This window comes from Pipistrellus kuhlii, unplaced genomic scaffold (genome assembly GCF_014108245.1).
Source record: "Pipistrellus kuhlii isolate mPipKuh1 unplaced genomic scaffold, mPipKuh1.p scaffold_m20_p_64, whole genome shotgun sequence".
Taxonomy (NCBI): domain Eukaryota; kingdom Metazoa; phylum Chordata; class Mammalia; order Chiroptera; family Vespertilionidae; genus Pipistrellus; species Pipistrellus kuhlii.
In genome coordinates, this window is record NW_023425567.1 from 84700 (window position 1) to 98409 (window position 13710).

General features: G+C 60.5%; 1 protein-coding gene across 4 annotated transcripts in view; it reads right to left on the reverse strand.

Moving 5' to 3' along the window:
• The window catches only part of TBC1D22A (TBC1 domain family member 22A), a 67255-nt gene extending 54522 nt beyond the window's left edge, over positions 1–12733 (reverse strand). For all 4 annotated transcript variants that reach the window (XM_036420216.2, XM_036420215.2, XM_036420217.2 and 1 more), the window contains exon 1: positions 12536–12733. In XM_036420216.2, the coding sequence (XP_036276109.1) occupies positions 12536–12597 (62 nt within the window). In that variant the 5' untranslated portion in view covers positions 12598–12733. The remainder of the gene's footprint in view (positions 1–12535) is intronic.
• Between the last annotated feature and the right edge of the window lie 977 nt (positions 12734–13710).

The window sequence follows — 13710 nt, forward strand, 5'->3', positions numbered from 1 at the left end:
GCTCCCCCGCGTCCCCTGCGATTCCCTGGAACTCCATCAGTGCTCTGAATCCAGTCTCTAAGATCTGCGCTGACGGAATGAGCGCCAGCGGACTCATCACCGCCTGGCCAGCCCTGGACAGCACACCTCCCCGCCCACTGTCCCACATGTGGCTACGCCGGGCGCAGGCGACCAGGGCCGACCGCCAGGCACGCAGCTGCCATCGAGGGTTTGTGATTGCAAAGCAGCAGCCAGCACCCGGGGACAAACGCCGGCCCGGACTCTGCCCCGAGGATGCGCGCCCAGGCAGGGAGGCCTGGGACGGGGACGCAGGGCTGCAGGGGGCTGCGGGCGCACGGCCAGGGCAGAAGGGCCGCTCCGGCAGCCCCGCCACGCTGCGGGCGCCATGGACCTGACGGAGGAAGCGGGCTCTGCGGTACGCCTCCTCCACCAGGCGTGAGGGAGCAGCTCCTGCACCTTCTGCCACTGTGCTCCCCGTCTACTCCCTGCCAGGCCCCTGTCCATCCCCCGAGGGGCGTCACCTTTGTCTTACTGGTTCCTGGAGTCAGAGGACTCCTGTCATTCAGGCCGTGTGGCCGGCAGAGCAAGGGCCCTGACGGATGTCCCGTCCTGACTCCAGAACCTGTGCTGTCGCCTCGGGAGTGTGCATGAGACTAAGCCCTGGAGCTTGTCCCGGAGGACCCAGAGGGCCCAATCCAATCCCAGGTCCCTCCAGGGGCCCCTTTCCCGCGGCCGTGGAGCGGTGCGTGGAGCGGTGTGTGGAGCGGTGCGTGGAGCTGTGCGTGGAGCGGTGTGTGGAGCGGTGCCTGTGTGGGCTGTGCCATGGGGAGGAGACACTGCCGGGGCGCACGGAGGCCTCCAGACGCTGGGAGGTAAGGAGACGGGGAGCCCGCCAGGTGAGCCCAGCCAGCGGGGACAAAGCCAGGGAGCGAGCAGGGACGCGCACACGCCTCGCAGTGAGACCGTGTCGGGGCCTGGCGTTGCGGCCCACGGAGGGCTGAAACCGCCCGTCCCTTCCCGCCTCTCCCCGGCCGCCTCCCCGGGGGCCACACCTGAACCCGACACTGGGTTTGCGTTTCCGCCCAAGACTCTGGGTCTCCAGGCAACGTTTCCCCTCACCCTGCACGCGTGTGAAGTTCACGGTCATGTTCACGTCTTTTTGCCACGTTCTGCCAAGACTGCTTTCTGAGCAGCCTAACGGTGCAGCCACTGGCTGTCCTGTGGGCTGCTTTCTGAGGGGCGTTTTAGCCACAGCCCAACTTTCCACTTAACTTCCCGTGGAAGCACGATGCAGACACGGGCAGAGCCGTGCGCGAGGCCGGGCCGGCCACTCGGGGGACAGAGAAGAGGCACCCCCAGGCGGACCCCGCTGGAGCTCAGGGTTCTCTGAGCGGCTGGTCTGAACGGGAAAGTGTTCACTGAGCTGCTTCTTTAAAAGGCGTGGCCTCAGGGAAATGGCAGAGAAAACCGTAAGGAACCTGAGGGCCGGCCTTGGAAAAGACAAGCGAAGTCAGCACCTTTAGCGAGACGGACTGACAGGGGAGGGAAGACCCCGCTTCCTGACGCGGGGAGGGAGGGCCTGTCCACCCCACAGGCCTCAGGCCGGGGCGGGAGAGCGTTATGAGCAGCTGCACAGCGACCAGCGCGGTGACCGAGTAAGCGGGAGGTTCCCAGAAAGACTGAGACCCCGGGATTCAACGGAAGACATCTGACAGACATGAGTGAGTCATGAAAACACCACAGAAAGCCCAGCCCCGGCTGTCCCTGGTCGGTTCCCACCAGTAATGAGGAGGAACGAATGCCAGCCTCAGAAATACCTCTGAAACCTGGGAGCAGAGGGCACACTTCCCAGCTCACTCCGATGCCGACCAAACCAGCACACTGCCAGCGAAGGGCACTGCAGACCAACCCATGCTAGACACTGACTGGCCAGGTTATGATGGTCTCTGAACGCATAATAATCTGGCCACTCAGTGTGTGTGTGTGTGTGTGTGTGTGTGTGTGTGTAAATATATTAGAGGCCCGGTGCATGAATTCATGCATGGGTGGGGTCTGGACAGCCTGGCCAGGGGAGGGGACGTGGGCCTGCCTGCTGATCGATCTCCTGGTTGAGGGACAATTTGCATATTAGCCTTTGATTATATAGAATTATGTAGGATGTACACTAAGTGGCCAGGTTATTATGCATTCAGAGATCATAATAATCTGGCCACTCGGTGTATATCTAAAAAGCTAAGTGACCAGCAGTATGTCCATCCAACTGGCTGGCCGACACACTGCCAATTTAAAAATAATGTTGGCTCATGCCTGTGCGATACATATGAAGCAAGGGACATCAGTCAAGCGCTCTGAAAGTGCTTTTGCTCTTCATGTGGTATACAGGGAGGCATCAGAGTAAGCTTAATCAATTCATCAGTCATGGTTTTTATATCGTTTTTGTTGTTTTTATATCATGTTGTTATCTATTTATTAACCAACTTATACTGATATACCATTTTCATATACATTTTACCAATTTTCCTTCATCTCTGACACTTCTATAATAGAGAAAGGGTGAATAGCAACCTTAAAATATTTCTTTTAATTTCCTTTCTGTGTGCACAAATCCATACACTGGGCCACTAGTATGTCTATAAATATACATACAAAAGTCAAACAAAATACCAGTGGACGAAATATAAGGTCATTTTTAATATAATTTTATTGATTTCAGAGAGGAAGGAAGAGGGAGAATGATGAGAGAGAATCATTGATTGTTGCCTACTGCACGCCTCCTACTGGGGATCCTGGGCATGTGGCCTGACCAGGAAGCACACCCGTGACCTCCTGGTTCATAGGTCACCGCTCAACCACTGAGCAACGCTGGCCAGGCAGGATCGTTTTTAAGTGTGTGTGCCCGGGCAGGTGACGTGGTGGGAGCATTGTCCCGTGCACCGAAGGGCTGCGAGTTCAATTCTCAGTGGGGCACGTGCTCAGGTGGCAGAATCCATGCATCCCCAGGCTGGGCATATACATGCGGCTGCCAATCCATGTTTCTCCTTCACAGCAATGTTTCTCTCTCTCCCTCTCCCTTCCTTTTTCTAGAATCAATGGGCACATACCCTTAGGTGAGGATTAAAAAAATAATTGTCCGACGTAACAAAGTGGGATTTACCCAGGGAATGCAAGGCTCTTTCTTTGTAATTCCTTAGTGCTGAGAGTGCGGCATAAGCCTCCTTTCCCCAGGCCAGGCCCGTGTCGATGGGGGAGGGCATGTCCTCAGCAGAGGACCACAGCTGCTGGTGGCAGTCACTGTGCTGACCTCGGACAGGGACTTCCGGGACACGGAAGGCTGTGTTACAAGGACAGGCCCGGAGAGAGGGCAGCGGAGCCCAGACCACGGACAGCCACCTGCAGGGAGCGTGATCCGCAGGAAGAAGGCTGACCAGGAGCTCACTGACTACCGCCTGCATGTCATCAGCCAGCTGGCCAGGGGTCAGAGCAGAATTCCAGGTGACCGACGGCTCTCCCCACACTATCGGCGTTATTGGGACAGACACTCACACGTGATTCAACCTGCCTCTGATTATCTGGCTCAAGCAGTGACAGGTGGCCTCCGATCCACTGCTCAGGTATCAGTTTAACAACCAAAAATCAATTACTGCAAAATACCACACTAATTCAAGGACAAAATCCACAAGATCATCTCAGCAGAACAGACACTGTAAACATGCCAACAACCCTTCATGGAAAAAGGTTCCACAAACTGGAATTCCAAGGACGTGCCCTCCCTCTGAGCAAGAACGTCTGCAAGCCCACAGCTCACGTCGGGCCAGGGCTGGAAGAGGCAACGAGACGCACCCTTCCTTCCTCCACACGGTCCTGGGGGCCGTCCGGAGAACCAGGAAGAAGAAATAAAGGGCATCCAGATGAGAAAGGAAGAAGGAAGACTGCCGAACAAGATGACATGATAGTCACTGGGTACAGTAAATCTTAAGAAATCCACTAAAAAAAAAAACTCAGCAAGGTTTAAGATACAAGAGAAATGTACAAAAATTAATTACATTTCTATACACTTGCAAGGAACATCCCAAAAATGAAATTAAAAAAGCAATCCCACTTATAATGGCATCAAATAGAATGAAACACTTAAGAATGTATTTCGTAAAGGAATGTGAAACTAAGACCCTGAAAACTCAAACACAGCGTTAAGAGAAATGAAAGGCCTAAGCATTAGGCAAAGGCTTCCCAGGATGACGCCGAGAGCAGTAACAACAAGATAAGCTGCACGCTGCCTGCTCGGCGGCTGGCAGCCGATGGCGCTGACCGGTGTGAAGCCTCTTCCCGCTGTTCTCTGTTTCCAGGGTCCTGTCTCCCTTGAAGGCACCGTGGCTGCCCTCAGACCCTCGTGAAACCAAAGACTGTCAAAAAGAGGCCAAGCAGTTCACGACCAAGATGTCAAGACGGAGCGGAATGGGGAAGCCCGAGGCACCGCCAACAGGGGGCGCAGAGGATTCAGGGCCGGGCGATGCCTGCGCTGCTGCCCGGCGGCTCTGGCTGTCGGAGTGTCTGGTCCACAGCAAGGAGCATCCGCGCTGCCCAGGGGAACAGATCTCCAGTGCCCAGACCGCCCAAGACCCGCAGAGCCGCCGTGGAGGGGCGGCCCGGCTGCCATCAGTCCCCAGCCCCAGGGCCGGGCCGCACAGCGGGAAAGCGGTGGACAGACCGTGCGCACAGGGCATGTGTGTGAACAAAACCACAAAACTCTGCCCCATAAAGGAAGAAAACAGACAACCCTCAGAGGGGGAGAGATGGGGGGAGCAATCACATACCTGGTAAGAGATTGCATCTGGGACCTACGAAGAACTCTCCAAACTCAAAGGGAAAGAAGAACTCATTTAAAAAGGAAAAAGGATTTGAATAGCGGCTTCTCCAGAGACACACGATAGGTCAAGAAACAATGAAAGCAGCTCAGCACCTGGTCCTTCAGGAAATGAAAGCCACGGTGAGCGGCCACTTCACGCACGCTCGCTGGCTACAATGAGACGGATAACACCGCGTGTGAACGAGAGAACGGGAACAGCCCCTGTGCCCGCTGCTGGCGATGGAACATGGGGCCGCCGGTGGGGACACACGGACAGACCCGAACGTCTTTAAGAAGAGTGACCGTATGACCAGGCACTCCCCCCAGGACGGCACGGCGTCTGCACAGCACAGCCAGGGAAGCCAGAAGCAGCACCACCAACGCCCGTCCGCACAGACGCGGATGAACAGTACATGCTATCTCCACACAATTGAATGCTATTCCGCTGTACAGTGAAGTGCGGACACGCCACCACACGGAAGAACCTTGAAAACATGCTAAGTGCGAGAAGCCAGTCATGTTTTCTCTGTATAAAATGTCCAGAACGGACAAACTAGAGACAGAAATAGATGAGGGGCTGCTGGGGGGAGAAGGGGCGACTGGGGACAGCTAGAGGGGACAGGGCTTCTTGTCCAGCGGTAAGCATCATCTAAACTACTGTGAGGATGAGTGCACGACTCTTGTAACACAGGAGCAAAGCTGTAACTGGTGGATGTGTTGTGTGTGCCTCTAAAGGGGTGAAGGTATTAGGTGGCTCTCGACAAACGTAATTCTTTAAGGCAATCTGGCTGCCCCTGGTCCGCGGGGTTCTCTCCCGTAGCGTAGCCACCACGCCAGCCACACGAGCCCACCTGCAAGCCTCGCCCCACACAGCCCGCGGTGCCAGCTGACCGCCCGCATCCGCCAGACACGTGAGGGACCAGCCTTCTCGCTGCATCCCGGCCGCCCAGCTGCCCGGTGACACCCAGGCGTGGGGGAGCGGACCAGCCGCCCCCAGAGTCAGGCCTGAGCTCCTGGCCCTCAGGACCATGAGCACCTCCTCCTGGGAAAGGAAGCCCGCCTGCCTGGACCACCACAGCCACAGGCAGGCCCTCCCGGAGCGTCCCAGGCCTCCGGACCTTGGCAGGCGGTTTCCAGTTGTAGGAATCGAAAGGCCTGGGTTTGCCCTGGCCGGTGTGGCGCAGTGGGTAGAACGTTGGCCTGGGACCTGAAAGGTCCCAGGTTCGATTGCAGTTAAGGGCACGAGCATGGGTTTTAGGCTCAATCCCCAGTGGGGGGCTTGCAGGAGGCAGCTGATCCATGAGTCTCTCTCACCATGGATGTTTCTATCTCTCTCCCTCTTCCTTCCTCTATGAAATCAATAAAAATAGTTTTTTTAAAGGCCTGGGTTTGAGTCTCACCTCCAACAGCTACAGCTGGCACACTGTTAGCCAACTAACTGCTCTGAGCTTCAGCGTCCTAGTCCCAGAAATGGCACTAAGAATGTGTATGAAGCCTGGCCGGAATAGCTCAGTGGTTGAGCATCAACCTCTGAACCAGGAGGTCACAGTTCAAGTCCCGGTCAGGGCACATGCCCGGGTTGCGGGCTCGATCCCCAGGAGGGGCCATACAGAGGCAGCCAATCAATGGTTCTCTCTCATCGTTGATCTCTCTCTCTACCCCCTTCTCCCTTCCTCTCTGGAATCAATAAACATTTTTAAAGAATGACTATGAAGTGAGATAACCATGTACGAAAGCAGTGTGAGTACCGCAAAGTCATGTACAAACAGCACTCAGCAGCGCATCCGCCTGCTCCGGGAGCCGCGGCAGCTGACACGGTTCAGAGCGGCCGCCGCCTGCCGGTGCCGAGCTCGGAAAGCCAGGCCGCGTTATCTCGGGCTGCAGGCCTCCCGCCCCCAGCAGCGAGCTCATTAATTCTTCATGGGCAACCACTTGTGTTTATTGAGCAGAAAATGTTCCAACAAAGTTCAACCTCAGACTAAAAGGAACCTCATTTCGTCTCATTAAAATTTCATCTCTATGGGGCCCTGCATAGCTGAAAAGAAAAACAAGTTTCAGCTGAAGCCATTTTAGAAAAATAAGAAGCAACTACCTCATTTCAGATCATGAAGTCTCTTTTACAAACACACGGCCCAATAAGCTTCCTAATAAATCGTGCTGCTTGGAAGCACGCCAGTAACTCCCGTTTTACAGAGGAACCCCGGCTCCCCCCGGGCAGGAGCACAGGACACGGCCCCACCCCCAGGGCCAGGGCCAGGGCCAGGGCGTTTGTCACCTTCCCTTTTTTTTTAAGTTTTAGGAATTATCTGAAACAGGAGCAGACAAACTGGACTATATACATGCAATGGAATATGAGCCAAACACACATGACTGAGCCACAGCTAACGAATCAAGATAGGCTCCCTTCATGACATGACACTGAAAAGCAAGCAGGATGCGCACAGTATGGCAGCATCTCCCAGGACCGGCCCGGCTATCTTTACACACGTCTAGAGGCTTTGAAGCCCTCAGGTCCAAGACTGCGGGCCTGCTGGTGCCCAGCCAGGCTCTGGGGCCCCAACCCTCTGCAGAGCTCCGACCTGGCCCTCAGCCATGCCCACTGCCAAGCAGGCCCGCCCAGCCCGACCACCAGACACGGCACACCAAGTGGTGCCTCAGCCCAGCGCGATGTCACCCCTGCGTCAGAACCCCCGCGCCCGCAGTGTTCCGGGCGGGGCCTCCTCCGGAGAAGGGCCCCCCCAGGATCACTAGGCTCCTCGCAAACCCGGGCCTGCAGTCACACGGAGCCCCCATGGCGCCTGCTCCCCCTGCCGCTCTCTGCCTTCCTGAGCACCTCTCAGTGCTGGCGCCTCTGGAGGCAACTCAGAGGGCTGACAGCGCCCCCTGCAGGCCCCTGCGGGCCCTGCGCCTGCCCCTTCCTGCAAACCACCTCTGGGACATGATTGCCTCAGCGGCTCTGGTGACCGGCCTGGGACAGAAATTAACCCGGTATCACCGAGCCCAAAGAGAACAGGAGGCCCTGCGGCTGGAAGCAGGAGGCTGCCCGCTCCGGAGGCCTCCGCACCCTCTGCCTGGCCCCTCCTCCCGAGCCAGCACCCAGAGCAGGGGGTGCCACACCACTCACCACCGACTCCCCTTTGCCACGTAACGTGACGCTCCGCAGTCCCAGGGTGAGGACGTGGGCATCTTTGGGGCCATTATCTGCTGACCACACCCATCCTCGGCCAGACCCGGTGGTCCCACGAGCGCCCAGTGCCAGCCCCCAGTGCCCCGAGTCCCACCTGCAGTGTGGCCTGAACCGTCTGTCCAGCCTGTGACCCACCACTGCCCGTTTCCTCTCCCCCTCCTCCAGGCCACCCCGTTCTGGCCCCTGGCTCTCAGGACCCAGACCCCAGCTCCTCCATGGACCTGAGCCGCTGCTCTGGGCTCGCTCCCCTCCCAGCTTCCTCCCCGGGGCCGCCGGTCTCCGTGTGGCGAGTCCAACGCCAGGCCTCCTCTGGAGGACATGAGCCTCCCCGGCGAGGGCCCAGCTACGCTGCCCACGTGCGTTCCCAGAGCGTGGCTGTCGGAGCACGTCTGACATTGGCGTGTCTACTGCTCACTGTCCCCTTCCCCCACGGCCACGGGAGGCCACGCCTCCGTGCCCGCGCCGTGGCCCGGCCGTGGCCCGGCCGTGGGGGCGCTCCTGTGTCTGCGGGAGGGAGCTGCCCTCCCCCCTGCTGAGGTCTCACCTGCTCGGCTCCTCGTGGCGGTGCCGTGACTGAGCGGTCAGGGCCGGACACTGGGAGCCCCCCCCCCGGGGTCCACCAGGAAGACCGCCTCCCCCGCTCAGCTCACCCAGCGCCACCGCCGGCCGCTCTCCCTCTGGCCTCCCGCACGCAGGGCCGGCGGAAAGGAGGCGGACTGCCCGCCTGCGAGGGCTCTGTCCTGGCACCTGACGCTCCGTGTGGCCAGCGTGCCAACTGCAGCTGCGGAAACCACGGCCCCTCGGGAGCCCAGCGTGTCAACGGCCCGAGAAAGGACAGGCCCCGGGGGTCAGAGGCGGACCTCTCCTGTGTCTGAGCCTCCCTGCTGCTGGGCATCAGCTACCATCTCACCCCTGGGTGCTCCCGCTCAGCCCCCCCGCCTCAGCCCGCAGCCCGAGGAATCGCCACACGCCCCGCAGGTCCCGCCATCCGCCCAGGAGCCCCCAGAGGCCTGTCTGGCAGGAAAGCCTGAAAGCCCACGTCCTTCCTGTGACCACGAGCCCCTCCCCCAGCGTGCGCCCAGGACTCCCCCTCCCCTCCTCCTCCCCTCCCTCCTGCACGGCCTGGACCCCTCCTCCGCCTCCCGGCGGTGTGCCTCCCCTCCTGCACGTCCTGTCCCGGGAGGCCCGAGGGAGAGGCGCCCACCGCACCCGCCTCCGGACTCTCCACCCCCCTCCCTGCTTCCCATCTGGACGAGTCACCCCTCGGACGGAGCTGCACGCTGGGACAGCATGGCTCCGGTCTGTCTCCTCGACATGTCTCCAGGAAATATTGGGTGTGCAAATAAATTACCAAACTCCAAATGGTGACGGCCTCCTCCCATTCCACCACTGAGGCCACGCGGAGCGCCTCCCGCAGGTCAGCGGGCGGACTGACCCGCGCCCTCAGGCTCCCGTGCGGTCGCTGACGGAGCAGGAGCCACGTGCCCGGAGGCCCACGGGACTAACCGGAAAGGAGGCCTGGTCAGCGGCCTCCCCACCGGCCATTCACCGCCTCCCCCAGAGAACTGCTAAGGCCTCGACCAAACGTGTGGGGAGAACGAGGTGTGAGAGGCGGGCACCACAAGACCGCCTCTCCCGGTGAGACCCTGACCGAGCCGAGCCTCCCTCTGGGGCCCCGGAGACAGGGGGTCACCCTTTACCGGCACTGACGGCGGCGAGGGCGCACGCCCCTGGCTGCAGAGCTCCCGTCCCTGGAGAACAGCAGCAGCAGCAGCAGCCCGGTGTCCGGTGCACACAAGGCACCCGGGCCCGGCGCACGGACGCAGGAGCTCGCTGGTCGGGACGTTTACAGTAACAACGGGCGGGCGGCGGCCAGGATGTGCTGGAGACGAGAATCACCAGGACGGGCAGCGCGGAGCCGCCTGCGGGTCAGACCGCTCCGCACGGCTGAGGCAAGGAGGGCCGGAGACGGGGCGGGGACCAAGCAGGCCGGTCCCGAAGGGCCTGAGGCATGATGGGAAACACTCCTGCTCAGCACCTTTCAGGGGCTCCACACCAGCCCGTGAGCACCGTGTGGACGCAGAGCGCGTCTGGTCCATTCCGAACCCCAGACACCTGCCGAGCACCGGTCAGCGGCCGCCTGCACCCAGGGACACCGCCCAGGCCCATCGGGTCAGGGGGAGCGTGAGGGACGGTCACTGAGGAGCCTCTCGCCGGGCGGGCTGTGCCCTATAAAGGCCCTCACGGCCTGCACGGCGGTGGGCGTCTCCTCCCCCCTCCCAGTTCCTCTGGGCTCGGGGCCACACTCAGAGCGAAGAGCTGAACCATCACGCAGCACCTGGAAGGGCCGGCAAAGCCCCGGGGCCTGGCGGGGACCCCACAGCGCGTGCGGCCAGGGTAGAGACTGTGCCTCTGGCCAACGGTCACCACTGACCTACCAGCAGGAGAAGGACAACCTTTGCAGCTCCGTCCGCGAAGCAGTGGCACTGCCGGGGCAAGGCCGCCACAGGGCAGGGGTGCGGAAACAGGGCAGCGGCACAGGCCTCGCGGGCCACCCCGCTGGGCCCTGCACTGGCCCCGCACAGTCACTGACACGGAGCTGCTCTCAGAAACGCCTGTCACAGCCCTTCCGGCACAGCACGGACACGGCAGGACACGGACACGGACATGGACACGGACACGGGCGGAGAAAAAGGCTCTTTGGGAACATGGGAAGAAAGGCAAGGGCTGCCCGCGTACCCCGCAGCCGTCCTAACCAGCGGCCACAACTCAGCGGCTCCCAACAAGACACTCGTCCTCTCCCAGCTTGGAGGCTAGAAGCAAGTCCAGGTGTCGGGGACGCCCTCTCAGAAGGCTCTGGGAGGTCCCCTTGCCTGTGACTCCCACTGGCTCCCAAGCCCCACGGCGCCCCTGGCAGGTAAGCATGGCCTCCACTTCAGATGCCGTCTCCCCGAGATGTGCGTCTCTGTCCAGGTTCTCTCTTCTCAGCAGGACACCAGGCACGGGACTGGGACCCACAGCACGACCCTTGATCTGATTACACCACACAAGGTCCCAGTCACAGGCTCATGGGTTTGGGGGGCACCAGGGAACCCAATCTGAGGGTGAATCACCCAGAGACAGGCATCCATCCGAAGGTCAGAGCCACGCTCGGGAGCTCCTCTGTTCCTCCATCTTGACTGGTTAAGTGGTTCATTCATTCGGACTGAAAACCTAAAACCCACGTGTGCATTTCTTAATTTTTTTAAATATGTTTTTACTGATTTCAGAGAGTGAGGGAGAGGGAGAGGGAGAGGGACATGGAAACATCCATGAGGAGACAGAATCATGGATCAGCTGCCTCCTAGGGATGGAGCCCACAACCCGGGCATGTGCGCTGACAGAGAATTGAACCGTGACACCTTGGTTCAAAGGTCGAGGCTCAACCACTGAGCCACGCCGGGCGGGCAATGTGTGCTCCGATGCCACGTGGTTCCTCCCCGAGTCCACGTCCCAGAGCGCTGTCCCTGTGGCTCCTGGGGCTGCCTACTTGCTGCCCTTCCAGAATGTTCACATCACCCGGGACGCCCCAACACTGGTTTCAGTGAGAGCTCCTCCTGTTCTTCAATCAAGCACGGTCCTAAGGGTAAGGAGGGTCTCGGTGGACCCCTCCCAGTCAGTGGCTCAGCCTGCGGGTCCCTCATCTGAAGAGTCACAATTCCTGCCCAGACACAGCCGTCTCCACAGCTGGCTGTCCGCGCTCACCGCAGTGTCTCTGAGGAACCTGCTGCCGAAGCCGTGCCTGGGGTGAGTCCGCTGGGAGTTTTACACTCACACCACGATTCTGGATGTCCAGCATCTTAGTCTTCGGCTTCCAGACAAAACTGGGCTTAGAAATCCCGCGTTTGTTTACCCTCTTCCCTCCGGGCTGCTCCCTCCACCAGCGCTGCTCCCTCCACCAGCGCTGCTCCCTCCGCGCCGCCTGACAGTGTCTGCTCTGTCCTCCCGGTCCCGCGGGCCCGGCGGGCGGGGACAGCCTCTCGGAGGAGGACTCTGAGTCCAGGGTGCGGCCGGTCACGGCCGGAGGCCGGTTGTTGTTGTTGTTGTTGTTGTTGCTGCTTCCTGCCGCGAGTCCAGCTGGCGGCGGTTCTGAGGCCGGAGGGGCCACCCGGCTCCCGGGCGCCTCCCCTGGACTCCGCTCCCGGCAGAGCGGCGGCCGCGGGGGCGGAGGGCGGCCGGCCGGCGGGTCCGAGCCGCGGCGCCCGCCCGAGCAGCCCTCCCGCGGCCCGGACCCGCCCCCGCCCCCCGCCAGCCGGACCCGCCAGGCCCCGCGGCCCGGACCCGCCCCGGCGCCCGGGACACGGTCCGGCCGCGGCCCCCGCTCCGGCCTCGCCCCCACACCCCGCGCCCCGACCCGGGCCCCTCGCCCCGCGCGGGCCCCTCCGCCCCGGGACCCCGACGCCGCGCACCACCCGCAGGCCGACCTCTGACCCCTGACCCCAGCCCGGCGCGCCCGTCACACCCACCTGCCCGGGACCTTGCTGTTGCTGCGCTTCCAGAACTGCTTCCTGGCCCCGTCGCTGGCCATGGCGCCTCCTCATCCCTCAGGCCGGCGGCCCCGACACCCCGAGCGCGGCCGGCCCGCCCGGCGGCTCTGTCCTGCACCCGGGGGCCCGCAGCCGTCCCGGGACACCCCGGCGCAGACCCAGCGCTCTTCCGCCTCCCTCCGGAAGTTGTGCCTCCGCGCACCCGGAAGTCCCGCCCACGCCCCAGGTGCGCGTGAAAGGGCGACGCCCGGCGGCGCGGCGGTGGAAGTGCAGCGGCGGAGCGTGCCCGGGAGGGCTGGTGGCCTGGGCACAGGGCCCCCTCACCGAGGTCCTGACCCGCGGCCGGCGGCACCCGCTGCGGCCGCGGGCCAGGCCCGTTTAGGGGAGGGAGAGGGGGTCAGGCCAGGCTGCAGCTGAGCACCGAAGAATCCGGGGCCCCAGCAGTGCCCTGCACGTGGCTGCAGGATGTCTAAGACTTCCTGCTAAGGAAGCTGAAAGTCTCATTTTTACATGATCACAGGTTGGAATACATATTTCTGTTATATTGGGGTCACTAAACTAGATTGCCAAAATTATTTTCACTTTCTATCTTCCCTTTTTTTACATTACATTTATTGGGGTGCATACAGGTTTCGGGTGTGGGTTTCTGTGTTACAAGACTCTATGTTGCACCATGGGCTCACTGCGCAAAGTCAAATGTTTTCCTTTTTTTTTTTTTTTAACGTGCCCACCAAAACATGTCAACTTAGGTGTGTGGTTTGCGCTGAATGCCTCTCGGCCCTGTGGCAGAGACCTGGGCATCAGGGGCCAGCATTCAGGCTGGATCTGCAGCAGAACTTGTAGAGGTGTTTTCTGCAAGCAGCTGTGTGGCTCCTGCTCTGACTGAAGTTCCCCCGTGCCGACCCCTCGCCGATGGGACGCAGCATTGATTAGAGCTGCTCTGTATTGCACCGGGTACCAGGTACCCATCAGCTCCGTCGTAGGCCAACCCTCACCCCCAGGAGACAGCACCCCTTGTCTCAGCAGCATGTGGCTCCCCTGATTCTCATGAGCCTGAGAATCTCTCTCTCTCTCTCTCTCTCTCTCTCTCTCTCTCTCTATATATATATATATATATATATATATATATATATGTATTTTTTTATTTTTTTTTT